Source organism: Aplosporella prunicola, assembly GCF_010093885.1.
Source record: "Aplosporella prunicola CBS 121167 unplaced genomic scaffold K452scaffold_22, whole genome shotgun sequence".
Classification (NCBI taxonomy): domain Eukaryota; kingdom Fungi; phylum Ascomycota; class Dothideomycetes; order Botryosphaeriales; family Aplosporellaceae; genus Aplosporella; species Aplosporella prunicola.
The window spans coordinates 176,499-201,897 of record NW_022983550.1 but is presented as its reverse complement, the minus strand read 5'-3'; the positions used below and the strand labels follow the sequence as shown (position 1 = coordinate 201,897).

General features: G+C 53.4%; 9 protein-coding genes across 9 annotated transcripts; 4 read left to right on the top strand and 5 right to left on the bottom strand.

Moving 5' to 3' along the window:
- Positions 1-705: 705 nt before the first annotated feature.
- On the top strand, positions 706-2,057 carry K452DRAFT_352866 (uncharacterized protein). Its single transcript, XM_033545795.1, has 3 exons — positions 706-861; positions 916-1,328; positions 1,427-2,057. Exons 1-3 carry the CDS (start codon positions 752-754, stop codon positions 1,996-1,998), a joined length of 1,095 nt encoding a protein of 364 aa, XP_033394433.1. The 5' UTR covers positions 706-751; the 3' UTR covers positions 1,999-2,057.
- Positions 2,058-3,333: 1,276 nt separating this feature from the next.
- Positions 3,334-3,705, bottom strand: K452DRAFT_83539 (uncharacterized protein). The gene has a single exon (XM_033547207.1). The coding sequence runs from the start codon at positions 3,620-3,622 to the stop codon at positions 3,410-3,412; it is 213 nt and encodes a 70-aa protein (XP_033394432.1). The 5' UTR covers positions 3,623-3,705; the 3' UTR covers positions 3,334-3,409.
- Positions 3,706-3,789: 84 nt separating this feature from the next.
- K452DRAFT_300803 (uncharacterized protein) lies at positions 3,790-4,869 on the bottom strand (the record flags this gene model as incomplete). Its single annotated transcript, XM_033542370.1, has 1 exon — positions 3,790-4,869. One exon carries the CDS (start codon positions 4,867-4,869, stop codon positions 3,790-3,792), a length of 1,080 nt encoding a protein of 359 aa, XP_033394431.1.
- Positions 4,870-6,194: 1,325 nt separating this feature from the next.
- K452DRAFT_233427 (uncharacterized protein) lies at positions 6,195-7,013 on the top strand (the record flags this gene model as incomplete). The annotated part of the gene is made up of 2 exons (XM_033537304.1): positions 6,195-6,399; positions 6,454-7,013. 2 exons carry the CDS (start codon positions 6,195-6,197, stop codon positions 7,011-7,013), a joined length of 765 nt encoding a protein of 254 aa, XP_033394430.1.
- A 1,012-nt stretch (positions 7,014-8,025) lies between these two features.
- Positions 8,026-10,371, bottom strand: K452DRAFT_290370 (uncharacterized protein). The gene is made up of 4 exons (XM_033540989.1): positions 10,278-10,371; positions 10,023-10,229; positions 8,925-9,974; positions 8,026-8,859 (listed from the first exon to the last, which is right to left on the bottom strand). Exons 1-4 carry the CDS (start codon positions 10,347-10,349, stop codon positions 8,506-8,508), a joined length of 1,683 nt encoding a protein of 560 aa, XP_033394429.1. The 5' UTR covers positions 10,350-10,371; the 3' UTR covers positions 8,026-8,505.
- A 129-nt stretch (positions 10,372-10,500) lies between these two features.
- Positions 10,501-12,157, top strand: K452DRAFT_360953 (uncharacterized protein). Its single transcript, XM_033546389.1, has 2 exons — positions 10,501-10,596; positions 10,651-12,157. Exons 1-2 carry the CDS (start codon positions 10,520-10,522, stop codon positions 11,705-11,707), a joined length of 1,134 nt encoding a protein of 377 aa, XP_033394428.1. The 5' UTR covers positions 10,501-10,519; the 3' UTR covers positions 11,708-12,157.
- Positions 12,158-13,598: 1,441 nt separating this feature from the next.
- On the top strand, positions 13,599-17,081 carry K452DRAFT_300799 (uncharacterized protein; the record flags this gene model as incomplete). Its single annotated transcript, XM_033542369.1, has 6 exons — positions 13,599-13,626; positions 13,676-13,996; positions 14,282-14,908; positions 14,958-15,031; positions 15,083-15,395; positions 15,487-17,081. The coding sequence occupies 6 exons, from the start codon at positions 13,599-13,601 to the stop codon at positions 17,079-17,081; spliced, it is 2,958 nt and encodes a 985-aa protein (XP_033394427.1).
- Positions 17,082-18,260: 1,179 nt separating this feature from the next.
- On the bottom strand, positions 18,261-19,009 carry K452DRAFT_360951 (uncharacterized protein; the record flags this gene model as incomplete). Its single annotated transcript, XM_033546388.1, has 2 exons — positions 18,602-19,009; positions 18,261-18,472 (listed from the first exon to the last, which is right to left on the bottom strand). Exons 1-2 carry the CDS (start codon positions 18,912-18,914, stop codon positions 18,261-18,263), a joined length of 525 nt encoding a protein of 174 aa, XP_033394426.1. The 5' UTR covers positions 18,915-19,009.
- Positions 19,010-19,657: 648 nt separating this feature from the next.
- Positions 19,658-25,324, bottom strand: K452DRAFT_255494 (uncharacterized protein). Its single transcript, XM_033538360.1, has 2 exons — positions 20,383-25,324; positions 19,658-20,331 (listed from the first exon to the last, which is right to left on the bottom strand). Exons 1-2 carry the CDS (start codon positions 25,252-25,254, stop codon positions 19,807-19,809), a joined length of 5,397 nt encoding a protein of 1,798 aa, XP_033394425.1. The 5' UTR covers positions 25,255-25,324; the 3' UTR covers positions 19,658-19,806.
- Between the last annotated feature and the right edge of the window lie 75 nt (positions 25,325-25,399).

Genomic DNA, 25,399 nt, shown 5'->3' with positions numbered 1-25,399 from the left:
ACGGAAAAAAGACCTGGCGAAATTGTTTCTCCAGCTGCTTCTGCCCGCCGGCTGTCTGCCGTCGGGCACTGCCATGGGTCGCGGGGAATCGTCTTCCGTTGTTGACACGGCACAGCCGCACGCGGGGCCAGAGTCTAGAATTGCTTTGCACCTGATTTATTCGTCGAGAGGCCTCCGACGACCGGCGGCCCCCACGCTCATGGTGCCCGATGGCGCAATGCTTGGGCAGTTGTGCTCACGGGCAGTCTAGACAGGTCTACAACAATCATGTGGAAGACGATTTAGAGTTGGTTCAAAGCGCAACGAGGGGCTGCGTCACCCCGCAACTTGCAAGGGACAATGTGTGGAGGGGGCCGTAGCTCGTCGGCCATGTCCGATTCGTTCGTTGCACTTGGCACCGTCGATGCAGTTTAATACGGCCCGTTCCGTCTTTGCGACACAACCGATCCGAACCTACCGAGCCATCTCCGCTGCGTCTGGAATATTTGAATACGAGTACATCAACACGAGACCTACCTTTAGCCTTTAGGTAGGTAGAGTAGGTAGTCATCGTGACAGCCTTGACGTCATGGGAGGCATTACCAACAACGGCCTAGGTGGCGTTGAGTAATCCATGCGTGTCGAAGCACTCTTGCTTGCTTGTGAAGCTGTCAGTTCACAGTGACGTTTGCAGCAACATCTCCAGCTATAATAACCGGGTAGGTCAGATATCTTCATCCGTTCCGTTGAACTCGACACTCCTCAATCCACCATGAGCCAAATGCGCGCAGTAGCTATCACTGCCTACGGCGGCGTCGACAAGCTCAAGGCCGTACATCTTACCAAGCCTTCTGATCCGACCGGCTACGACCTTCTCGTCAAGTCCGCACAATCCCTCCGTCGCGAAGCACCCAGTCTCAACTAACATCCGGACAGAGTCAAAGCTTGCTCCACCAATCCTGTCGACACCAAAGTTCGTGCCGGCACATACGACGACTATCAACGTGACGGCAATTCACGCGATTATTACAACCACACCCCGAAATTACCCCAAGTGATTGGCTTCGATGGTGCCGGCGTGGTGAAAGCTGCCGGGCCTGAGGCCCAGGGAATCGGCTTCAAACTCGGTGATGCCGTGTACTACTCTGGCTCGCCAATTCGGCACGGCTCGAATGCACAGTATCAACTCGTGGATGCTAGAGCTGCAGCACGCAAGCCCGAAAAACTGGATTTTGTCGAGGCGGCAGCATTGCCACTAACGTGGATTACAGCATACGAGGCCTTGGTGGAGAGACTGGAGATCAAAGAGGATGAAAATGCAGGAGTATTAATAGTGAACGGCGCTGGAGGTACGTACCGTTTGTTTTGCCCATTACTTCACTACGCAGTCGCACTCGAAATGCCTAGCAGAGTCAATTTGCTATAACCAGTGCTAATTGTCCCGCAGGTGTGGGGTCTGTGGCTTCGCAAATTGCCCGGCACATTTTGCGCCTGCCCGTTGTTATCACAACAACTTCACGCGAGGAGACCACAGCATTCAGCAAGGAGATGGGTGCCACGCATACGGTCAACCATCACGGTGATCTTCCACAACAGATTCGTGACCTCAACCTTTCCACGCCGATTAAGTATGTCTTTATTACTCACCGTACTGAACAATACATTGCCCCAGCGGCCGCAGTATGTGCTCCCTTTGGAAAGGTATGCAGTATCGTACAGACGCAAGAGTTACCAATGTATGGAACCGAGTGGATGACAAAAGGCTTGACTTTTGTCTGGGAGTTGCTGGGTACGAAACCATGGTACGGCGTGGAGGTTGATAGCCATGGAAGGATCTTGAAGCAACTGCAGGAGTTGGTTGACAGAGGTGTTGCAAAGACTCACCTGAGGCAGCGTCTGCCATTGAACGAAGAAGGCGTGCGCAAAGCACACGAGCTGCTTGAGAGTGGTAAAGTAATAGGGAAAGTTGGGTTAGGCGTTGATGAAGGAGGATTGCTTGAAGAAGAGACATTTGCTTGATTGTTTGGGCGCCAGTTGATTACATCAGAGAAACCTACATGACAGTCGTTTTAGGACCGATGGAAGCATTTCCAGTGTTGAAAAGTCGTTCAAAAATGCACTCGAGTAGACCTTGAATCAAATGGTTATGAGTTACCGCAAATACTAGGAAATATAGACCTTGCTGACCGCATACGACGAAAAAAATTGAAAGATCTTACGGAAAGCCGACATTTTCGTAGTTATCCAGTCTAATTTTGGCTCATGGATAGTGATGTGTGCCGTAGTGTACGATTCAAGCAACACCTTCTAAAGCGTGCGGACGAGGCTATTCGCCGAACGGACTTACATGCTCCGAGGTATCAATGTGGATGGGCGAGTAGGTTCCGTTCCGTTTCTGCATGGTCACATGGCGTGCCACGAGGTCAATATATCGTCTCAAAAGCACAAATAACCAACAGGATTGAGTCGTATTGGAAGACGGAGTGTCCTCGGGTTGTTTCATGCTCCGACGAGAGCAGACAAGCAAACGTGATTTTTAACATTTTAGCGGTTGGTGTGACCGAGAGTGAAATGCCAACCAATATCGAATAGGTAACAGTACGGAAATGTTCACCGGTTGCCTGGAGTGGCAATGAATTCTCGTGAATTTACTTCTGGTGAAAACTCTCCTATTATTGGTGTGGTGATAATGGATAGCTGATGTGAATGGTGGTGCGTAGAGTTAGCTGGCGGTGTGCAGGACTTAACTTACGAACCCCGACAATCGACAATCCTCACGGTCATCTTGACACAAAGAAGCCCATTGTTTAGTTGCGCTCGGTCAGCGCTGACGTGAGTATTTGCTGCTATACGTACTCTACGTGTAGAGTATACGTAGGACCTACCCAATGTCACTGCCACAGGGCTCTGTTGCGTCGTTGATCCGCGGCATGTTGTCATGGTCATCTGCAGTGCACGACGGTGCGACGCTCGTCATCATGCGTCGCCGCTGCGAAGGAGTAGATAATGAAACGTTTCTCTTGTTTCCGGCCCTTTTCTCGTCTACTTTCGTACTGCGGCACGCATGCCGTTGGAAGGGAAAAATGCGAAGACCGACCGTAAGCATTTCGTACATTAACCTACCTAGTTAATAAATGATTGTGAAAAGGCTAACGTCTGATTTATGGCTTCCAAGAGTCTTAGTACAAGTAGGGAGATGATGGAATTCGCAAAAGAAATGCAGCCACTCGGCTCCGCGCCCGGGTCCGCTGCCCTCCCGGACTTGTTTGCCCGAGATTACTTACTGACGTCGGTTTGAAATCATCGGGGCATTCGCCGCCTCCCCACCTACCACATCTCACAAAAACCCCGTCACGCCCCAAACTTTATCAATTCAAAGGCTTATTACTGAGCGTCTCTGAGCATTTCGTTCGCCGCGTACTGATAATGACTACTGACACACCTCATAGCCTCGTACATGTTTCGAGCCCGCCTCGCCGTTACCGCCGCCAAGCTTGCAGCAACCACACCTAACTTCAATGAAGGATGTAGTTACCCCGGCCTGCGCCTGTGCTTTTTCCATATCCTTCGATAATGCCTTCACCAAAACGCCAACTAAGACTGTTCGACGCCGCCGCCCACCGTTTGATCGTTTCATCGTCATCCCCAGCACGCAATTAAGGAAAGAATACTACCCAGAAGAGCAAGGGAAGAGTGAATAAAACAAGACAAGAGAAATCAAGAAGGAAAGAGAAGAAAAGTAGGAAAGAAAAGAAAAGAGCGCGAGGACTCTCCAATCTGCATCTATGGTATCCACGAACTATACTCTGCTCACGGCTGAAGCAAACTAGTCCAATCATCTTTGAGAGGCTCGCTGTCGGCACTGGCTGACCTCGACCGAAGACTGCCATTTCCGCTCGATTCCCTGAGTTCCCGATCACCAGATGCATCGAGATGAGACGAACTGTACCCAGACTGCACGCCGGAACCCACGCTGGAATTTACGCTGGAACCGACGCTGGAGAAGCTTGGGCGTAGTGCCGCTGGTAGTTCCCCCATGGCATGCGCGTTCGCACTCACGCGATTGCGTAATTGCTCTGCAGTGCTTTGAATGTACGCTTGGATCGGTGGGAAACGGCAGTCAGTGTGCTGGAACACCATGTTCTTGAGCCGGAACACCTCTTCGCTAAGCTCGGCTACGTGGGCCTGCAGCAACTTGTTGTGAGCAGACAGGTCTCTGCACTGCTCGTCCAGGCCAACCATCCACTCCTTCTTCTTCTGCCGGCATTTGTGCGCTGCTATGCGGTTCCTCTCCAAGAACTGTTCTCTCTTTGCGTGCTCTTCGGGATCTAACCCATCCATTGTCTCAGGAACTTTGCTTTTGCGGCTCCTTTTCTTCGGGGGAGGCGAAGCGTTCTTCGTCTTGGTCGACCTACGTCTCTTGTTGTCCCGTTTTAGGATAGTGGCCTCCATATCTCCGGGTTCTTCGCTCTCGCCCCTTCCCACTTCGTGCGATGAGGCGGTCACGGCAATCTCCTTTGGAGAAAGCTCATCTGGAGGTGTGACCTGGCCGTATTGCTGGCGTGAATTTTGGAAGTCGGCAAAGGGAGATGGGAAGGACTGTGCAGAAAAGAAGGAATTTTGTTGGGGTTTAGAGCTTGTCGTCTCAAAGAGCATAGTAGGCTGGACCGTTGCCTCTCGCATGTCTTCCATGTATGAGGAAGCCGAAACGTCGTGTGATGTCGCTGACGACTCAGGGTCAAAGCGGAAAGCCTTTACTTGGTCCATGTCGTCAAGCCCCCTGTTAATGTGATCGAATTCCAGTGTACCAGAGCAGTTGAAGTCGGTCAGGCTATCGACACGGCCGGTCGTGGGCTGTGAGCCGTACATATACCCAAGGTTTGCCGTCATGGCAGCGTCGGGGGAAGCGAGAGAGGGATGCTGTCCGGGATGGAGGGGAAGCTTTTTCGAAGCGGAGGTGGGGCTCTCGATGGCAGCTGCAATTTTGGATTGCACTACCGAACTGCGACGCTTCAAGAGTTTGTCGGCCGACAATTGCATTTGAAGGGCGGCAGTGATGTCGCAGATGAAGTGAGGTTGCAATGGTGGTGTTGCGGATGGATGGGGGGGAGTTGTGGGCGGGGCTGGAACACACGGGTGTGGAGAACTGGCAAGCGACCTAGTGCCAAGCGATGATGGATGGTACGGTCGATTGGATTTGGACGTGGAGCTGCTAGCCTTGTCGTGGGAAGAATGAGGAGACGGTCTTAAGAGGCAAGGCGAGTCGGGTGCTAGCAGGAAAGCGTGCCTCGTAGTGGGAGAGCTAGAGTAGCGGGCGATGATGCAACGGTACTGGCTCCGACCAGGCAGGGGCTTATTGGCTGCGGAAGCGTGTACCGGCTGTCTCAACGCCTCGAGCAGAGCGATTTGCGGGGAACGGCGAAAAGACGTGGTCGGGCGGGCGCGCGTGGGCGTGCAAGAGCGTGCAAGGGTGGGCGACGGGCAAGGACTCTTGAGCAAGAGGTAGTGTAGTAGGTGTGTAGTGTGTAGGTAACTCTCAGTGAGACAACGATGCAGGGTACCCTGATGGGCAGTGCATGAGGGGGGAAGATGGCGGAAGGGACTCCGTTGCGATGGATTTTGTCGGGGTGAGGGTTCGGGGGCCCAAACATTCCCATCTGCTGACAATGCGGAAACCAAAGATTGCGATGATGGCGCCCCCGCTTTTCCGGTGACATCACCGGGGCCCGATCACCGATTTTGCCAGCCCGCCCATTGCTCGCCTAGCGTCCCGCTCTCGCCTCGTCCTGCCCTGCTCTGCCGCCCTTGCTGGTGGCCTGAGAGCCGATGTGACGCAGGGCTGCATGTGAAGAATCAAGGAGAAGCGTCCACTACTCTAGCTACCTTCCAATGTTTCCATGAGAGCCTCCCTTCCATCAACGGCCAACGGCAACCCCGCAAAAGCCGGCGCCGGCGCAGATCCCGCTCCCGCGCTTTAGCCATGTACCGACTGGGCTAGCTGCCCCCCCTGGCGTCACGTGATGCGCGTTTGAGCGTTGGGCCTTGTCGCGGCGGGCCTTGGGCGCGGAAGATCCCGACGCTCATAGGAACCCTGGCGGCTGGCCGCTCGCAGCCCACTCCATCTCCCCAGCAACCTCCCACCCGCCGCGTCCGGCCTGCTGCAGTCCCAGGCAGGAGAGAGCTATCCACCATCCGGCCTGCTCCTCCCCTCGGCCATGTCCGCGAGCCTTGTTTCCACCGAGGAAGTCGCCCCTGGGCAGTCATCGGCACGCGAATCGCCCGCCTTAGGAGTAGACGCATGTCCTACCTGCGGAACCTCCTCCTCGCTCCTGCCGGACCTGGATCCGACTGTCGCCGCGAAGCGCATCGTCGAGCTCGAGGCCCAAGTAAGGCTGCTCACGGACAAGGCCACCTCCGCTGGTACGTCGCTCCGCCTCAAGCATTGCTGCGCTGCTGGCTAACAGCCCCGTAAAGTAGACAGGATTGCAGATTACGAGGACGAGCTGCGCCGTCTGAGGTCGTCGCAAACGGCGGGCAGCAAGCGCTTTTCAGTCGATCCCGCGCTTGCCCTTACACCATCCACCAGCATTGCTTCCGAAGACGGCATCAGGCCCCATACTGCTAATCCAACAGGCGCTGCTCCTGCCTCGCGCATGTCCCGCTTTTCTTCTCTCCTCACGCGCAAGTCCATCAGCGGCCCTTCCTCATCCGGTCCCTCCGTGACTCCGCTCCCGTCGGCCCTACCCCACAGATCGGATGATGATGAGCTTCGCGATGCTCTTGAGAAAGAGAGATGCCTTCGTCGCGACGCCGAGACAAAGGTTTCCGCCATGAGCAGCGAAATTGAGGAGCTTAGCGTGACGCTTTTCCAGCAAGCGAACGAAATGGTGGCTGAGGAGCGCAGGGCCCGCGCAAAACTGGAAGAGCGCGTTGCCGTTCTGGAGAAGAGAGACAAAGAGAAGAGATCCAGGCTGGAAAGGCTCGAAAATGCCGTTAAGCGAATCGACAGGGTCCGTGGATTGCTGGCGACTTGAGAATCATGGAAACCCACAGACGGCCGTTGCAAAACTTTCAGCAGCAGGGCCCTGTTGAGGGGTCCTCTCTGACCATGGGGCACACACAGGGTCTCGTTCGCGAACCTAGCGGGCTGAGACACTGCACTGCCCAAAGGTGCCATCGGAACCTATTGGCAAGATGAGCACAGCCAAGGCCTAGTGCTGCGGCTTAATCAAAGCGCTAATCAGATCCCGCAGGAGATGGGGCTATCCAGAGCCGCCAAACTCCCCTCTGGTTAAGCCCTGCAAACGGGGCTGTGACTTACGCATGGCACTAGCGAGAGCAAACAAAGGTCTCTAAGACGCGCAGCTGGGAGCCGGTCTCTCAGTAGTGAGATACGAGGCACAATACCTGAGGTGTAAGGGACTAAGCGATAGGGGAAGAAGAAGTGAATGGAGGAACAGACAACAATGCCAAACCCGCTTGACGGGAAGATGGCTTGGAAAGTCTACTGGTAACGTAGCCTCAGGCTGTTACAATATCTTGGAGACGAAGCAAACATAGACAGCGCAACTACAGGAAGCAAGCTTTGGCTGATGGCAAAGACCTCGTCATGGCAGTAAAATGAACACCACGAACACAAGAAATAGCAGCAAGAATGGACATGGTGTTCGAATTCAAACCCTCACTGAGACCCATGCGACACTACAAACCAACCCGCCGCCCCCTACCGCCGTAATTGGAACGTTTTCGAAATATGGACGTAGACAAAGGGCGGGGCATGTTCGAATCGGTGGTGTCAATCTTTAGCGTGTGGTTGTGGAAGCGCTTAACTACGCAAACAGGAGTAGGTTATGTAGCAACATCAAATGTCAGCCGAATAAAGCTCCTTCTACCGTAATTGTACAGCTATCGGGTTCTGCTGTTTCAAATTATGAGTTAACACCCCCAGAACAAACCGTTATCGGCTACTTCTGGAGCTGTTCTTGTAGAGTCGGCCCCGATGGAGTTGATCGGGTCTCAGAACCTCCCATCGGATGACAGGCCCACAAGCGGTGCAAGCACACATGGAAGGTCGCCTCAAGATGCCGCATTTCGAAAGCGTCAAACGTCATCCGGCTATGACATTATCTGCTCGGAGCCAACTCCGCGGCTACTTCAGCCGGCATATCATACGCAAGCAAAATAGCTGCAGGTTCCAGGTAAAAACAACTCTCAAGTGGAGACTCTGGGAAGATCAGTACTGGGAATGCACATGGATAGGTGCATCCATTGACGTGATTATGACCTCGCTGGCACACTGGAGGTCTCGCTCTCGCAGCATGGTGATGTAGACTTATGTATGCCGAAAAAGACCCTGACATTCACTTTCAACGGTCCTATAACGCCTATGCCATGCGTGTGCAAAAAGAAAAAAAAAAACTTTGGACCCTCATCTTCAAGACCCACCACTTTCGCTTTTCGTGGATCAACAGAATGACGATGTTACAGGTGCAGCTTCGATCCTTCACCTATCCCAGCCGAGCGCTCTCAGTCGTCCTTGCTACTTGTAAGCCTTTTCCTTTCCTCGCCGTCCTGTGGCCCCGCACCACTGGGGCTATCCAGCTCATCGTCAGACCATTTGTCGTCATCGCCAACCGCAAAGATTGTATCGCCATCCAAGCTCTCGCGCGGAAGGTTCGACGGTTTCTGTGGGCGCGGCGCCGGCAGCGGAGATTCTGAGCGGTAGTGCTCGGCCTCTTCTGCTGGCGTCGTGTTTCTGTTAACCCGGTCGTTTGAGCGGACAGGGTCGTAGGCGGGCGGGTTGACGCCGCCATGGCCTTCCTCCTCGTCAAAACTGTCGCGAATGGATGCGATCTCGAAACCTTCATCATCTTGAGCAATCTGTAATACTTGTTAGCATTGCGGGCATTGTTTTGTTGTCCAAAGTGTGTATAGATTTCTTTTACCTCATCACTCATGGCAAAGCGTCTGTTGTTGGCTGTCGGACGCCAGAGGTAGGCTATGAAACCAACGTCCGCGAGGTAGACAAGGTTGAGCCAGCCGTCAAGCACGAACCAGCGCGTTTGCCAGTGCGTAGGCGCAAAGTCCGGGTCACTGGCTCCAGCAAAGGCAAACGAGTTGAAGAAGAAAAAGCCAAAGATGACAAGGATACTGCCAATGATGCACCACCAGAGCTTCTTGTACATGAGCGCCTTGACGTGCTGTTTGCGGTCGGCCAAATCCTTCATGGTCAGGTTGAGCGAGTTCAGGGTCCAGATATAGAAGGCCGTGAGCGAAGCGGACAAAGGCAGGATGACCAGAAGGACGAGCGGGCCGGCATCGTCGGGGCGGATGGTGAGCGAAGCGACGGCGTAGACGACGCCGAAGACGAAGTGCGCAAAAGCGAGCCAGCGGACGTAGACCATAGTCCTGCCCAACGAAGGCTTGACGACGCCATAACCCATGCAAACTATCAGGAGCAAGAAGAAGGAAAAGGAATTCCTGCCGGCGTTCAAAACGGATACAACAATCATGAATACCTTGGTGCCCACGTTGTTGCCATAACGATTCTGGTAGTCGTAGAAGCCCCAGGTCATGAGCATCTCGACGACCAGGAAGATGATGATGGCAGTAATGTAATTCTGCACGGGCAGAATGTCATGGCGATGCTGCACGTACAAGAAGGCCCAGAAGATGCCGATGACGGCGTAGACGATGGCGGTACCGCCATAGAATGGAAGCTTGGCGATCTGAGCGGCGGGAAGCTCGCCATAAGCGTTCCTGAATTCGACAATGGCCGTGTACTCTTGCTCTCCGCCGGTCCATGTTTCGACGCAGTAGTAGCCAGTCTTCTTGATGGGATAGTTTACGGCGCTGGGCGAGGTAAGGTCGATGGCTTCGGTGCGAATGAGGCTCTTCTCAGTCTCTTCGGCGTTGTCGGCAAGGAGGAATTTGCCCAAGTCAGCCTCTTTGCAAAGGCCGCTGTCGATGTTGGCCGGGTCGCAGATGTATTGTCTCTATGCACGGAGTCAGCAGTGTCGCGGGGCCCAGGCGGCGCAACGCACATCCAGATAGTCGACGTCGTGCGGCTTGCCCAGGAGATCGCGGTCCTCCCATTCAAAGATGAGCAAGCTGACGATGGGCTTCTCGCCCTTCTCTATGGCAATGTTGTCCTTGACAAACTTGACGAGGATAAAGGGGTCGACCTGGCCGCCCCAGGACTTCTTGCTGTACATGCCGGAGCATTGCTGGCGGTTCTCGTCTTTTTGGTTCTGGCGGCGCCGTCAGTTCTGAGCGGGCGAGTTGGCGGCAAGACATACAAGCTCGACTTCGGCCGCGTGGACTGCAAGCACAGAGGCCAGCAGCCCGGCGAGCGCGTAGGTCCATCTCATTGTGTTCAAGCCTGAGATGGAGGTTACGTTGCGGGAGCTGATCCGTCGGGGCCGCGTCAGTTCTACGGCGCAACGTCGATCGTAACCCGCCCCGGAAGATCCCGCCCGCAAGGCTGACTGACTTTCTTCAACCCTTCCCCACGCCTACTATCAATTTTATAAAATACTCCATGCAGCCCGCCCGACTCTGCCAGCGCTGCCGCCAGGCCGACGCTACCGTGCTGGCTCGCTCCCAGCACCTCTGCAAGTCCGTTTCCGCCCACCCGGAATGCCGTCCGCTGCCCGCTGACCCGTTGCCCAGAGACTGCTTTACCGCCTACATCCAGATGAAGGCCGTCAAGCGCATGGAGTCTTACGCCTACCAGGTCCGCTTCAACTCCGCCGAGCAACGCACCCTCTTGCTGCCACTTTCGCTCGGCGTCTCCTCCACCGTCCTGCTACAGTCGCTGCACATCCACCTTGACAGGCAAAAAAGCAAAACCGGCCGCACCGGCTATGCACTGCACATTCTTTTCGTCGATACTTCCGCCGTCGAGCCCGACACACCTGATGCTGGTCGGCTAGAAGCCCTGAAGGAAAGATTCCCCGGGCACGCTTTCAGTAGCATCCTTCTCGCCGACATCTTCGATAACAGTGAGCCGCGGGAGTTGCTGGACATCCCCGAGGCGCACTTTCTCAAGGCCGAGGACTTACTGAAAAGCCCCCAAGAAAAATTGGAGAAACTGATTGTTTCATTGCCGTCCGCAACAGCTCGTGCGGATGTCATAACCATTCTTCGGACCAAGCTTATCACACGCTTCGCACAACAGAATGGCTGCGAAGCAGTGCTCTGGGGCGATAGTACTACCAGGATCGCGGAGAAAACTTTAGCAGAAACGTCCAAGGGACGCGGATTCTCCTTGCCCTGGCAAGTAGCTGACGGCATGTCTCCTTACGGCATTGCTTTCAATTATCCCATGCGCGACCTGCTCAAGAAGGAGCTCACTTTACATGCAGAACTTACTTCGCCGTCCTTGACCCCCTTGATCCATACGCAAGCCGCAGTGCAAGTTTCCGCTAGTGCCAAAAACACTACCATCGATGATCTCATGAAGCAGTATTTCCAGGAGGTTGAGCAAAATTATCCCGGCATTGTTGCAAACGTTGTTCGTACATCGAGCAAGCTTGAGGCAGCTTCAGTTACCGAGAGTAGATGCAGTCTATGCAGCATGCCAGTTGCCGATGCGCGCTTCGGCATACATGGCTGGGGTGGTGACCAGGGTGGCAATGGCGCTCCAGATGTGTCTCGGTCGGCGCAAGAACACCTGTGCTACGGGTGCACAAGATCTGCGCCACAAGCTGCAGGATCGCTCCAATGAGGTACAAACCAATAAGCACACGGGCGTAAGAACGAATCAGACCCTCATGGCGATGCACAACCTGCTTCCAATAATTCTTCATCTATGTTCGGAGTACTGCTTATGCGAAGCTCCCAATTCGACTTATGCACAGGCTTTCATCGAATATTGTAATTTTATGGAAAGCAGTATTCAAAGATGCACCACCACCAACGAGCATTCGACCAACGTTATCTCGATGTCTCAACCATTTAGGACTTGATGACGCACAGATGAGGAACTCTACGAGGCGGGTTTTCCATCATGACACTCTCAGAACCATCTGTATGTAAGGATGAGAGCTTACTGAGTCACGACATCTGCCTTTGCTGTGACAACACCCCAAACTCCAGTTATTGCTGCATTCTCTGCATGAGCAGCCCACAGGGTTGTAGTGAGTGGCTTTCCCAGACAAGGCTGTAAGGTCGCTCTGGAAGTAAATGTTCAAACATAGGCGTTCAGAATACTAAGTGCTTCCAAAAAGGAACTGTTTATCCATCTTCTTGTGCCTTTCACGAACAACTGTTTAGAATAAATCACCCACTCGCTTAGAAAAGCATGCTGAACGGACGTTTTCACATTCGTGTTGTGTCTCCATCTTGCCTTATCTGTTAGCATTTCCTATTATCGCTCCTGGCAAGTTCCTGGATACCCTTTCAAGATGTTGTAACTTTCGACAACTTTTGTCTCCGTTAGCAACATTAGCAAAGCTTTCCAGCGAAATTGATCGGCAGGTTAGCACTATGACAAGGTCCCTTAGTAATTGTTGTCTGTCTTTGGACTGTCTCCACATTTGGGAACGCACAGGTTGAGCCGGTGTTGCTACAAACGAATATGTTGCAAAAACCAAGGAAGACGACGTTTACAGAAGGATTCCAGGCCACAGAGGAAAAAACGCATCAGGAAGGCCGCCAAGGTTGCTGCTCCCGATATCAGAAACGCATGACGCGGTCAGGCGCGCTGCATCAACGGCACGGCCTTGGACTATGTCGGACGGACCGTATCGGGCGACAGCCGAGGTCATACCTAACTATGGCCTAGCATTACGGATCAGACGGGTATGTGTGGTGTTTGGTATGTGAGGCCGCTGACTGATGACGAGAGGCCTATAATCTAGTATGCAATGTGCACTTGTGCGATTGTACAGTACAGACCTAAGTATAATTAAGACCACGAACGGATAAGTGCGTCACGGAAAATTGGTACAGTAGGTAGGAGTATGGTGTTCTCGACGCCGTTTGGGCAAAGCGGCACCTACCTACTTATACGATCTTATAGGAGCCTGTTAAAGGCAGGCTATACGGCATTGCGCTCTAATTCCCCGGCGGGATCAGGCTGCTAGTCTTTTTAGTCGCAGATATTTGATAGGCCTAGAAGAGATGAATGACTTGCATTGGACGGTCCACAAAAGCCACAACCGCGAGGGATTCCGTGAACGGAAGCTAGATAAGGTACAACAAGTAAGCCGTGACATTGCCAAGCTTGGGACTCGAGATTATTCGGATACATAATGCGGAGGGAGCAGATCGTGGCGGCGAGCGAGATGAGGCTTAGCTTTCTTTGTGGGCGCGCGGAGATTTGGCGTTGGATCCCTGCGGCGATGAAACGCCAGGCGCAAGGGGTTCAACAGCACGGAGGTCGCGACACGCCTGCCAGAACGTCTGACGGCGCTTGCCAAAAAGTCCCAACCCGTCATCATCTTTTGTTGCCCGCCGATACACGTCTCTACCATGAGACTCGTCCCGTCCTGTCCCTAGGCCCGCTACCTCCCCTCCTCCCCACGCCGACGGACAGCAACAACATTCCCCGGATACCGCCTTTCCTCCCCCCCCCGAGGTCCTCCGCTGCGTGCTTCTGGAAGCACCGGGCCACGATGACTCGCCCGAGCATGATCAGAGCAGGTGAGCTGAAGACAATGGCTCCGGTGCGCGCCCGTCACTGACTCCGCAGACACGATCGACTTGCAGAGCCAGAATGCACCCTCGGCCGCCGACCACACGCGGCAGCCAACTCAGCCCGCGCCGCTCGGCATTGGCCCCGCCGCACCGCATCAAGCCGCCGCCGTCAGACAGGTCGTGGAAGAGCGCGCTGAAGAAGAGGGGGGCTGGAGTGATGCTCAAGGCGACGATGATCCGAACGGCGCTGACGGGCACGCGACGCACCTCGACACCGACTCGGATGCCGACGACGGCGACATGGCCGACTCTGAGACGGAAGATATGGACGACGACATGCTGGACAAAATCTCCAGTTCTCCCTCAATAGACGATGGTGGGTATTCTTTACCTTCTGCCCCAGCCTGGCCGGCACGCACCTCTTCCTTTTCGCCAGCCTCTACTCCTCCCCGACAACATCCTTGCAGCTCTTCAGAAACAAACTCTTCATCACCTTTTGTCGCAACACCGCAGCATCTCCCACTTTTCTGCCCTCCAACGCAACACCCTATTTCATTTGAAAAGCCCCGCCCTTCACCACCGTCTTCCCCTCCGCCTTTCTATTCTACGCCCTTGCATCTTCCACTGCAATTGGGAGTGCAGGTGGACCCTTTTTCGTCAGCGGATCATCATCGTGAGGGTGAGTATGTGGGGACCCGACTGGATCCGGCCGCAACCGTGCACGACGAGGGTTTTGTCGACGACGACGACGACGACTGCGAGGACGAAGGACACGATACGGTAGGATCATTACCGAATGAGGGTTTCCAAGGTAACAGATACGAAAACGATGAAGACGCCGAACATGAAATCGAGGACCAGGAAGACACGCGTGTATACCTGGGAAACCAGCTTATCGAGATCCGCCCGCTTCCACCCATACCGATTGATCACGCGGACCAAGATAAGGACCTTGATGATATCCAGCTAGAAACTCGGTCGAGCTCTCCAGCGGGTTCTTCTTCGTCCTGGCAGACCGACAGCGATGCCTCCAGCTGGGATGAAGATAACGATGATGATTCCAATGACATTTCTTTTTCTGACGACTCTCGCTTTGTCGACAGCGGTTGGGGCGGTGAGTGCTTACGCGAAACAGAGGACATCGATTTCGAATTCGTTTACGCTCTCCATACGTTCGTCGCTACGGTTGAAGGGCAAGCAAACGCCACAAAGGGTGACACCATGGTATTGCTTGACGACAGCAATAGCTACTGGTGGCTTGTTCGGGTCGTCAAGGATGGCATGATCGGTATGTCTAACAGCGAATTCATTTCGGAACAATATTCATGGAAAGACAGGATACCTTCCTGCGGAGCATATCGAAACACCAACCGAACGCCTGGCGCGGTTAAACAAGCACCGGAATATCGACGTAAGCCATCTAGTCCAGCTTTGTGCTTGCCCATGTCTAACAATTATTTAGCTTGCGGCGGCTATGCTCGGTGACAGCGCCGAGAAATCCAAGAACCCATTAAAGAAAGCAATGAAAAGAAGAAACGCCAAGACGGTCCAGTTTACTGCGCCAACATATGTCGAAGCGTCCGATTATGACTGGTCTTCAGATGAGGAGGATGGCGAAAGCGACATTCTCGGCAATGGCCAGGCCCAATCGGACGATGGAGAAGAGGAGGAAGAAGACTTCGAACAGGATGAGCAGGTTAAGGTCGAACCTTTGAGGATCGGTGGCAAGAAATCGGATGATTCTGAAAATCCCGATGCTTCCGCCGAAGACAAACGTAAGAATCCCAGTGATCGGGCAAAGGCGTTTGGGCGCCTAGGCGCAAGATATATATACAAGGAGATTTTCGAGCTGACTGTTGATGGTAGTGGACCCGAAGATAACACGGAATGGCACGTTACGGAACACGGACTCTTTCTTCAAGGACGACACTACCGAGACCAGGAAGATTACGTTGACACCAAACCTGCTGAGGGACGATTCCAGTGCATCTACTGTGAAGTCCACTGAGAGCAGAGAAAGAGCCGCGAGCATTGACAGCTTGGAGAAAGAGCTCAAGGGTCAGGTACAAGAGAAAGAGAAAGCGAAAGACGACAAAAAGAAGAAAGAGAAGAAACCGGGAATGCTTAGAGGGCTTTTCGGCCGCAAGGATAAGAAAGGCAAGTCTGCTGAACCTGAACAAGAGGAAGAGAAACGTTCTGAGGAGATATCCCGAGAGTCGCTCTCAAGGGATTCCGAAGAAACCGGCTCGCCGAAGCAAGAACCGAAGCAGGAACCCAAGCAGGAGCCCAAGCAGGAGCCCAAGCAGGAGTCTAAGCCCGAGGTTGGGTCACCAGAGCAACAACGGAAAAACCAGAAGCCAGTTAAAAGCGCTGCGCAGAAGGCCAACGAGCCGAAATCCACGACGCCAAAGACACAGCCGAAATCAATTCTCCAAAACTCGGCAGCGAATATAGCGGCAAACGCAGCGGCCGAGGCCACTATGCGCTTGGTGGAAGCATCTCCTGAGGTAGAGCAAGCAGCAGAAGCAGAACATGCGCGAGGAAAGTCACCCACGGACGCGCAGCAACAACAACAGCCACCAGCTCAAGGGAAAAACACCACCAGCCGAGCCAAGCAGGCAATAACTAACGTTCTCAATACTGGTTCCAACGTACTTGGTACTGGCTCCAACGAGGAACAAGGGCCAAAGATGCCTCCGCGGGAAAAGGTCAAGAAATCCAAACAACGTGTGCAGTTGGATGATTTCGACTCATCCGCCGACGAAGAACACGAGGATCCTTTCGCAGACCAGGAAAACTACCAAGCTCAGCACGAGCAAAACCACATTGGAGCCCGGCCAGAAGAGGCCAATGGAAATGCTTCTGCTACCCGCATGGACGTATCTCCCATCGACACGTCTCACCCCGAGCAGCCGCCTGCCCTCGTTGGGGATACATCAAGCCAGGACGACGGCTCGATTTCTCCAGTCTCTCCGTCCGATTCGCCTACTCACGCCAACACACCCCACCCCGCTGCGGCCTCAACCCTTCACCTTCCCCCTGCGGCCTCAACCCTTCACCTTCCCCCTGCTACGTCGCCGCCGGCTGGACCGCCTCCCATGCGCCCCAGTACTGCGCCACCAAATCCACTTAAAGAAATCAACACAAACATACCCAACTCTCCCAGCCTGGCTTCAGGCGCTGACAATCCTATGTCGGCGCAAAGCCTGCCTGCCTGGAGTGATGCCAGCCTGCGTTCGTACTTGGACGATGGGTCGGATATCAGAGATATGCTCTTGGTTGTAAATGACACAACTGGAGTTGTACCGGCCGGTCCTGAGCATCCATGGATGGCGGGGTTGTTCAAGCAGGAGCGCGGCAAGGTCAAGGAGTTAGGGACGCAGCTGGACGGGCTACTAGGCGAGTGGCTGGTGAAGAAGAGAAGAGACAGGGAGCGGGAAGTCGGGGCAGTGTCTCGTTAAGACCCCTACTTGTGCTACAGCTTAAATGCGGCCTGGTTTGTATCATACCCTTCTTACTGTTCGTTTTTGTTTGTCTTTTTCTGTATTCGGTCGTTTTCTGGAGCCTTTTGGAGCGGGAGTATACATACCCGGCCTTTGTTTGTGGCCAACCTTTTTCTCTTCAACTCGAGGTGTTTTTCTCGGAGCCAACCCGGACGAAAGGTCGGTGGGTCTGGCACCTTGTTTCTGTTCTGTTCAACCGCTGGTCTTCACTTTCTCCTGAGCACTTTTTCTTATATCCATCGCAAAGGCGCGAGGCAGGAAGACTATATGATGTGGGATGAGCATGAACATGAGTTGCAACATTTGCTATTCTCCACCTGAACCCTTGAGAGCAGGCGATGATCGATAGAGGGGTCTGGGACTTCTTTTTTTATTCTTCTTTTTTCTTTTTACTTAGCTTCATATTTTGCCTCTCTTTTCTTTAATTTCCAATCTGATCAACAAGCCGGGCTTTATTTTTCAGACCCGGATTTCTTAAACAGACTTTTTTATTCTATCTTTTTTTCCTTTTTCTTGTTCCTTTTGCTTTGTTAGGCTTGAGGCCCACCACACGCTCGTGTATTTCTGATTTTCCTGTTGTCATGCTACTTTTGTTGTTCTCTTTTTCCTTCGGACTTGTTGACTTGATTCTCGACCGAGAAGGGAATACAGAAAGGTACTTCTCGGTCCTTCCCTTTTGTCATTTTCATCATACCCAATCGTCCAAGCTACAATCGCTTTGTTAACATTTCCTTTTCTTTTGGTGGATTCCAAAATGCATCGTCCGCGCTGTACTACGCTCAGGCGGACAGAAAAATAAGCCATTCGTGCAGCACTCTTTTACTTTTTTTTTTTTTTTTTTTTCTCTTCTTTTTGCGCTTTTGGGCGGCTTTTACTATGTAGTATACCCAGCCTTTTCTTCAACTTGCAGTAGGGTAGGGCGTTAGGACGTCGGGATGTAAAAGGATTCAGGGTAAAGAGATAGCAAATGGAGGGGGTGCTGTTGATGGCTATTGTCTTTGTGACAAGACTCGCAGATACCTCGATTTTCCCGCTTGACACTCGCTACTACTAAAGCGACGTTGGTTTGAATTGAATGTCACGTCAGGTCCGTCGGCTTATGGAGATCATGCACAGCTGACGTGGGGCGGAGTTGGCTCATTTCGGTTTCTTGGCCGGGGTGGAAAAAGGTGAGACGGTTGATGAAGGGGGTGCACCATAAGCGTAGGTGAGAGCTGGAGCGATCAGGCTGTCCATGCGTCCCCATGCCAAGGGTTTCCGGGGTTTTGCCAGTCGGTGCTGATGCGCTAGCAGGAGCCTCCCACATGCCTCCGAGCCTTCGATGCGAGGGGAAGTGAAGCAATGCAGGCCTATGTAAAACAGAAGCATGTTCATCCATCCCTCCCCGCACGCACCCGAGGCTGTTCCACCATCCCGGCTTCCCCGCAATGCTTCACCGAAGCGAGACGACACAGCAGTACCAAGCCAATGCTACGTACGCAGACTGGGCGCATTAGCATACTGTAGAAGGTGACGGAGGTGTAGTGGAGCAAAGCCTGTCGCTGCCTCGTTCTGATCTTGAAGAGGCAACGAATCACGACGCGGGAGATCGGGGGTAGAAGCCGCCGCCGAGCGCCGCCGACGCGCCGACACGCCCGCGCGCGCCATGTGCTCACGTCCGGAGGCGTTGGTGGCTTCGGCGACGGATTTCCAGGCGGGCACTGCGGCCGCGTAAGCCGGGCGAGGTGAAACGGCGCAAATCCATGCTAATAAGGCGACTGTGCGTCCAGCCCAGCGTTTGCTTTCATCCATTGGAGCGAGAACACTCTTTCTCTGAGATATGCGTTGTGTATCCTGCGCTTGAGAGTCATGGCGTAGCAGTACTTGGCCGAGTCGGCGCGAGAACGGACTTGCTCGCTATACCAAGTTAGTAGGCGGGGGTTAGCTCAATCAGCGCGCGCGCGGTTTTTGATGGGTTTAGAGTGAAGGTGGCCCAAGCGATAGTGGAACAAGCACCCGCTAGCAGCAGATGGAGTAAGCACAGTAGGTTTAGCTTCTCCCTTCACTACGTCCAAAGTTATTGTTCTCTTGTAGCTTTCCTCTTTCGGCTAGCACCTCTGCGTTGGCAGTGAAGAAGTGAAGGTGAGGCGATTTTCGCCGCGCCGAGAGGTGAGATTTGGTATACGTCTCCCGCCTCACTTCAACTCCCTTTCCGAGTTTTCACCCTGAAGGAAGACCGAAGGTATTCAATCCGCATCTTCCACTCTGCCGTTGCTGGGCCTAGATGCTTTTCGTATATGGCTTCATTCTGAGTCCATCAGACCGCAGCGAGCCTACCCGGAAGTCTTTTCACGTCACTTTTAAGCCGAACCCTGAGGACATACCTAGGCATAGGGTCTGATGCTTGAACAGCTGCTAAAGATGTCGTATTTATAGCACCAACTGCAACTTCGCATTGAACACTCAGGACCTTTTTTGTTCAGTCAACTATTGGCATTAATTGGAACCAGATTGTCGTGTAAATGCACGCTGAGACGGACACGATCAAGTAAACATCTGGGCTTCAGTAGCTTATGTAAAATGTCGAAGTGAATAATGACATTGCAGAGACTACAAGCTCTGCCTGAACAAAAGTATAAATACCCCAAATAAATGCGCCCAGCCCTTTTTTCGAGTTTGTCTGACCAGCCTACACATCCTATACCTATTCCTCATCCTCATCCTGCTCCTCCGCACCGCCCTTGAGCTTCTCCACATACTCCGCCGCCAGCGCCTGCACGCGCTCCCGGCTCTTCTTATCACCGTTCTTCTCCTCCCACTCGGCCCACTTCTTAAAGACGTATTTCGCCCTACGCGCCTTCATTTTGGCGCCCGCCATACGTCCATACAGCTGCCGTACGTTGTCCATCTCACCGCGCGCCTTCTCCAAGTCCACAAACATATCCCACAAGTCCCAGCGCTTAGGCCAGGTGCTGAGGAGTCCCTCGAAGATGGTACGGCCGCGCTCAGCGTCACCGTTGGGGGACTGGAATTCCAAAGCGGCAAATTTGGAGGTGAGTTGACGGTGCAGATGCGCAGGCACAGATTGCGTGGCTCTTGGCAGCAGTTGGCGCGCGCGACTGGGGTCGTTGAGAGTAGTCATGAGGAACGTGGCGTAATTCATCCAGAAGCTAGGATTCGGCGTGATGGACTTGTTCTTGGTCATGGTTTGGAAGAGAGAGTCTGCTTTCTGCGGGGTTGTTAGTATTCGTATGATATGACGAGAATCAAGTGAACTTACCTCATGCCTGCCGGTGCTGGTGTAGATGGTGATGAGCTTGTTATGCATCTCCTCAGGATCGCAGTATTGGCATGCCCTCTTGAAGACCTCATCCACCTTCTCCTCATTTCCTTGTTCGATTTCGAGGTTGAGAAGTGCAGTCCAGATGTTCATCTTTTCCTCTTCCTCACGAATATTGATTGTCTTGAGAGCGCGCTCAGCAATATCTTTAGCCTTCTGGACCTCGTTCAAGCCAATCTGGAAGGCCATATACTGCATCCAGAGAGCCGAGTTGTTCGGCTGACCAAGAAGGAGTCGCTCGAAATCAGCAACGGACTGGGGACCAGCAATGTCCAAATCTCCGGTGCGATCCACCTTGATTTCGGGCCGCTTCTTCTTCTTCTTCTTTGCAGCCGCATCGTCTTCATCCTCAGAACCGGGCTCAGCGCCAGCATTGGCTTCCAGGGTGGCACCAGTCCAGTCGAAGCCAGAGGTGCTGAGACCAGCAACAGGCTTGGTGGGAGCAGAGTCGACGTCCATCTCATCAACAGACTCCTCGTCCTCGCTCTCCTCCATGTCCTTGACGTTAGAAAGGTCGATTTCTTCGTCACTCATCTCCTCATCCTCGTCATCACTTTCATCATCATCGACCTCAACGCCGCCGTCCGTGTCCTCATCCTCACTCTCTTCATCCTCGTCAGACTTTTGGAAGTAAGAGGCCTTCAGCCCGAAATTGACCCGGCGCTTCTCTTGGTCAATCTTGAGGACAATAGCCTTGACAGCGTCGCCCTCTTCATAGAGCTTCCGCACGTCTTCAACCTTCTGGTCGGCAATCTCGCTGCGATGGCACAAACCACTGACATTGCTGGAATTGTCCACTACAATGAAAACACCGAAGTCTTCCACCTTACGGACCTTGCCAGTGACCACCTGCCTAGGCTTGAGGTCATTGAAGGTGGTAGGCGGGACATAATCCTTGTCAAGCATGGACGCCTTAAGCGAAATCTGCACATGGTTAAGCAGAGGGTCAACGGCGACAATCTTGCCAGTGACTAGTTGGTCAACCTCAAATGCCGACCGCCAGTCCTTGATGAAGGAGTCCGAAAGGTCGGAAATACGGACGAATGCCGTCACGTTAGACGAAAGACTAACGAAGAGGCCCTTCTCAGATACGTTCTTAACAAAACCGCGCACAACATCGTTGACCTTGAGCTGTCTGATGTTGGCAATTTGAGGGTCCTTGACCGGCAAAGAGGAGCTGAGAACCTTGGAGGGTCGCAGACTAAGAACGAGCTTCTTGTTGGGAGCGTCCACGTCCAGAATGCAAACACGGACAACATCATGCTTCTTGTGGACAGTAGGGTTGGCCTGGCTATAATCGTCGGAAAACTCTGTAAGCGTGACAGGGGCAGAAACCGTTTCGCTCAGCTGGACCATAATATGGCGTTCCGTAACCTTCGTGACACGTCCTGGAAGGATTTGACCAGCTGAGAGGTCTTGAATCTTTGTCGGTTTCGACGCAGCCGCAGAAGTCGCGGTAAGATCCAATCGGTTGTTGGAGGCATCGACGTTCTTTACGCGCACCTTGATGGCCGAACCGACAGGGAAGTTACCCTGTACATTGTTGAGAAGAGACACATCGTCCGATAGATCCATCAAGTCAATACGGCCGCGAACATTGGGAGAAAGGTTGACCCAAACGCAGTTGTCGCTGATGTTGTTGACGAACGCGATGTGTGAGGAGCCGATTGTCAATTTGTCCATTGAAAGAAGATCGGAATCCTTGGTCAGGTTGACAGCCTTGGCGGTCAGCTCAAAGACGGGGGTCTTTCCGGTTCTGTGACTGATAGGAAGGAAGCGGTGGTTTCGTGCATCGTGAATACCGATGACTCTGACAGGGACATTCTGCTTGGCCTTGAACTGGCGCAGAGGATGCTTCCTATCTTTGATGTTCTCCCAGCTGTCAAATATTTCAGAGACATCAACACGGCCCTGCAAATTATCCGCCAGGTGAACATTGAGTTGGGTATCCTTGACGTGAGTGATGCGCGCGGTGGTAAGCTTGCCGAAAGTCAAGTCAGAGATTGAGGTGAGCTGTTCGTCAACAGGGTTGAGAAGGGTTTCGTCCTTTGCAGCAGATTTCGATGACGCGGCGGTAGCTGTCTTCGACGTGACCTCCTGATCATCCTTCATAGTCACAAGGAAGCGACGCTGCTGGTTGTCAGTCGCCAAAACCTTAGCGGAGATTGACTGATCGGCACGCAGGCCGAATTCAGCTGTGTTTGCCATCTCTTCCGGCATTTGCGACTTCAACAACAGACCAACCAGACCTCCGGCAAATTCTACGAAAACACGCTGACCATCGATGTGGCGGACGAATCCATTGACTGGTTGTCCTTCACGAAGGTCTTCATATTTCGCGACCAGAGAGCCTGCTTTCGCGGCTTGCAGAAGGGTGGGCTTGTTCGTAAGCGTGAGCAGAGGCTTCTTGTCTGACTTGCTGAGAACGACCAAGTCCTCAAGAGTCTGACCGACACGAATGCGCTTCATGCTCGACTGATCCTTCTTCTCGGAACCGTCAGTGAGCTGGCCGATTCTGATAATACCCTTGATGCCTGATCCCTCCAGCTCGACAGTGATTGTTTTTTCGGACTTTTCTGACACGGAACCCTTGACTACGCTACCCACTTTGAGCAAGTCGTAAGCCTCCGTCATGGCAGCACCTCGAGTAGTGGGGTCTTTGCAGGAAACGGTCATCTTGTCACTCTCTGCATCAACATTGATAGTATGGACTGTGACAGTCTGGCCAATCCGGAAATGCTCAGATGGATCTTGAATGTAGGCTTCACTCATCTCGGAGACGGGTAGGAAGGCCTTAAGATCACCATAGAATTGAACAATGGCACCAGCCCGAAGGATCTTGATGATCGTACCAGGGGCCTGTTTACCAAGGACGACGTCTTCGTACTTCGACCAAACCGGTGCCTCGGAATTGACCAAAGTCTTCTTAAGAGTGAGACGAATTTGACGCTTTTCAGAATCGGTCGACAAAACTCTCGCGGTAACTGCCATGCCTTCCTTGAACTTCTTCTCCGGATGCTGCAAATGGACGTCCGCAATGTGCGCTTCGGAGGCCAACCCGCTAATTCCTTCAGCGAGGTTGACAACTACAGCGCCTTGGCCCTTGGCAGTGATGAGCACCTTCTCGACCTTGCCCTTTACGACTTGGCCGACCTTGACGTCGTCAACGCGCAGGAATGGTTGCTCTAGAACCTTGGGCTCCAGAGAGATGATATAAAGGCCGTCGATCGGGTTATAGCCAACAACACGAGCGCGGTGGGTGGAATCCAGCTTGTAAGCACCAGTTGACTCGGACAAGAAGTCAATCTTTTTATCCGAAAGCCTCGAGATATGCGCAAAACCTGGGACGCCCTTGACACCAACATCCATGAACAGACCGAGGGTTGATTCGACCTTCGTGACCTTAGCCTCTTCGACAAAAGCAGAGATTGGCAGGATGTCGAGCGGTGCCTTGGACTCGGCGGATTGCCGGTTTGTAAGAGAAAGAACATGATCCAGCACGGAGATGCCCAGCTTGCGACGTTCGCCCTCGGGGAACGTGCAGATGATCCTTCCCCTGATCTTTGATCCAGTTTTGTATCTGTTGGTGATATCTTTTTGGCTTTCTCCAGCACCTGCGTGGATGATATCGGCAGTAGCATCGACCAGTCCCATGACCTGGCCAGCCAGACCGGTAATCGTCACTTCGGTAACCAGCATCTCCACCGCAGTACCGGGCAACAGCACATCAATCGTGGGCGCCTCTGTCAGGTAGTTGGTCTTCTTGACATTGCCCACCTTCTGGTAGTCCGCGGAGAGTTTTACGATCTTTCCGTTGGAGCTAAGACCGGTGATCATGCAGAGGAATACCGCACCCTTCTCGACCTTGCTGTGGTCCACAGTGTATCCGACCTCTTTTGCTCCCATGAAACCCTTGATGGCGCCATCGGCCAAACCCAAGTCCATGACAAGACCATGATCCTCCACGCTGACCACAGAAGCCTGCACCATAGAATTCACCACGAGATCCGACTTCTGGATGCGATTGTTTGCGTCCTTTGGGTTTACCGACAACTCGATACGCTTTTTGCTCTTCTGTGACGTCTTAGAGTCGTCGCCAACAGAAGTCACGGTGGCGCGCAGGTACTGTCCCAAGCTAAAGATGTTCTTCAACTCCAAATCATCTTCACTGGACTCCTCTTCCTCATTTTCGCTTTCCTTATCCTCACCCAGCAGTGCCTCTATCCGTTCGTTGTATTGGTCCGATACGGCGGTCAAGGGGACGAATCCGACAAGATTGTTTGGCAGAGAAAGTGCGATGTCTTTCGACGTGATCTGCGTGATCTGTCCGAGGACCATGGAACCCGGCGCAAGCTTCTTGTAGCTCAAACCTTCAATCCTGAGTTCCGTCTCTTTCTTCTCTGCGCCAGCACCACTCTTGCGGTCCTTGGACTTCCTCTTCTTCTTTGCTGGCTTTGCGCCTTCCGCGCCCTCCATGTCCACATCATCATCGCTCTCACCACCTTTGGGCGCGCGCTTGTTCGATTGTTCGAAGAGGACGTCGCGTGTAGCCTCATTCTGGATCTGCTTGTGTTCAAGAGGAGTCAAGACACTGGCGCCACCACGGGGGAACGAGCGCTCCTCCTGCTTCAACAGCGACGAGACGGGTAGAGGCTTGTCTGTCTTTTCCCCGGTCTTCGCAGGCTTCGAGTTTCCATCCTGAGGCGTGACATCGGACTTCCGCTGGCGCTTGGCGGCGCGGTCGTCGGCGGAATGCTTTTGCTTTTTGGATCCGGCGGACTCGCCGTCGGCACCCCGCTTGATTGGGGCCATGGTTAGGGGGTAAGAGGAGGCAGAGGGTGTCTGGCTTGCAGTACTCTCTTGCGGCGCATCGGCGCTCTTGCGTCCCAAAATTTTGGCGGAAAAAAGATGCGGCCGGCGGGCCGACGTCGGGAGCAATTTAAGGGCGCCACACGCA

Coding starts and splice junctions, on each gene's coding strand:
- K452DRAFT_290370 (XM_033540989.1), bottom strand. CDS start 10,349: ATGAGATGGACCTACGCGCTCGCCGGGCTGCTGGCCTCTGTGCTTGCA. Junction 10,230..10,277: donor ACGCGGCCGAAGTCGAGCTT/GTATGTCTTGCC, acceptor CGGCGCCGCCAG/AACCAAAAAGACGAGAACCG. Junction 8,860..8,924: donor GCTTTGCCATGAGTGATGAG/GTAAAAGAAATC, acceptor CAAGTATTACAG/ATTGCTCAAGATGATGAAGG.
- K452DRAFT_83539 (XM_033547207.1), bottom strand. CDS start 3,622: ATGACGATGAAACGATCAAACGGTGGGCGGCGGCGTCGAACAGTCTTA.
- K452DRAFT_352866 (XM_033545795.1), top strand. CDS start 752: ATGAGCCAAATGCGCGCAGTAGCTATCACTGCCTACGGCGGCGTCGAC. Junction 862..915: donor GGCTACGACCTTCTCGTCAA/GTCCGCACAATC, acceptor ACATCCGGACAG/AGTCAAAGCTTGCTCCACCA. Junction 1,329..1,426: donor AATAGTGAACGGCGCTGGAG/GTACGTACCGTT, acceptor ATTGTCCCGCAG/GTGTGGGGTCTGTGGCTTCG.
- K452DRAFT_255494 (XM_033538360.1), bottom strand. CDS start 25,254: ATGGCCCCAATCAAGCGGGGTGCCGACGGCGAGTCCGCCGGATCCAAA. Junction 20,332..20,382: donor CCAGCACCGGCAGGCATGAG/GTAAGTTCACTT, acceptor ACAACCCCGCAG/AAAGCAGACTCTCTCTTCCA.
- K452DRAFT_360953 (XM_033546389.1), top strand. CDS start 10,520: ATGCAGCCCGCCCGACTCTGCCAGCGCTGCCGCCAGGCCGACGCTACC. Junction 10,597..10,650: donor CGCTCCCAGCACCTCTGCAA/GTCCGTTTCCGC, acceptor CCCGTTGCCCAG/AGACTGCTTTACCGCCTACA.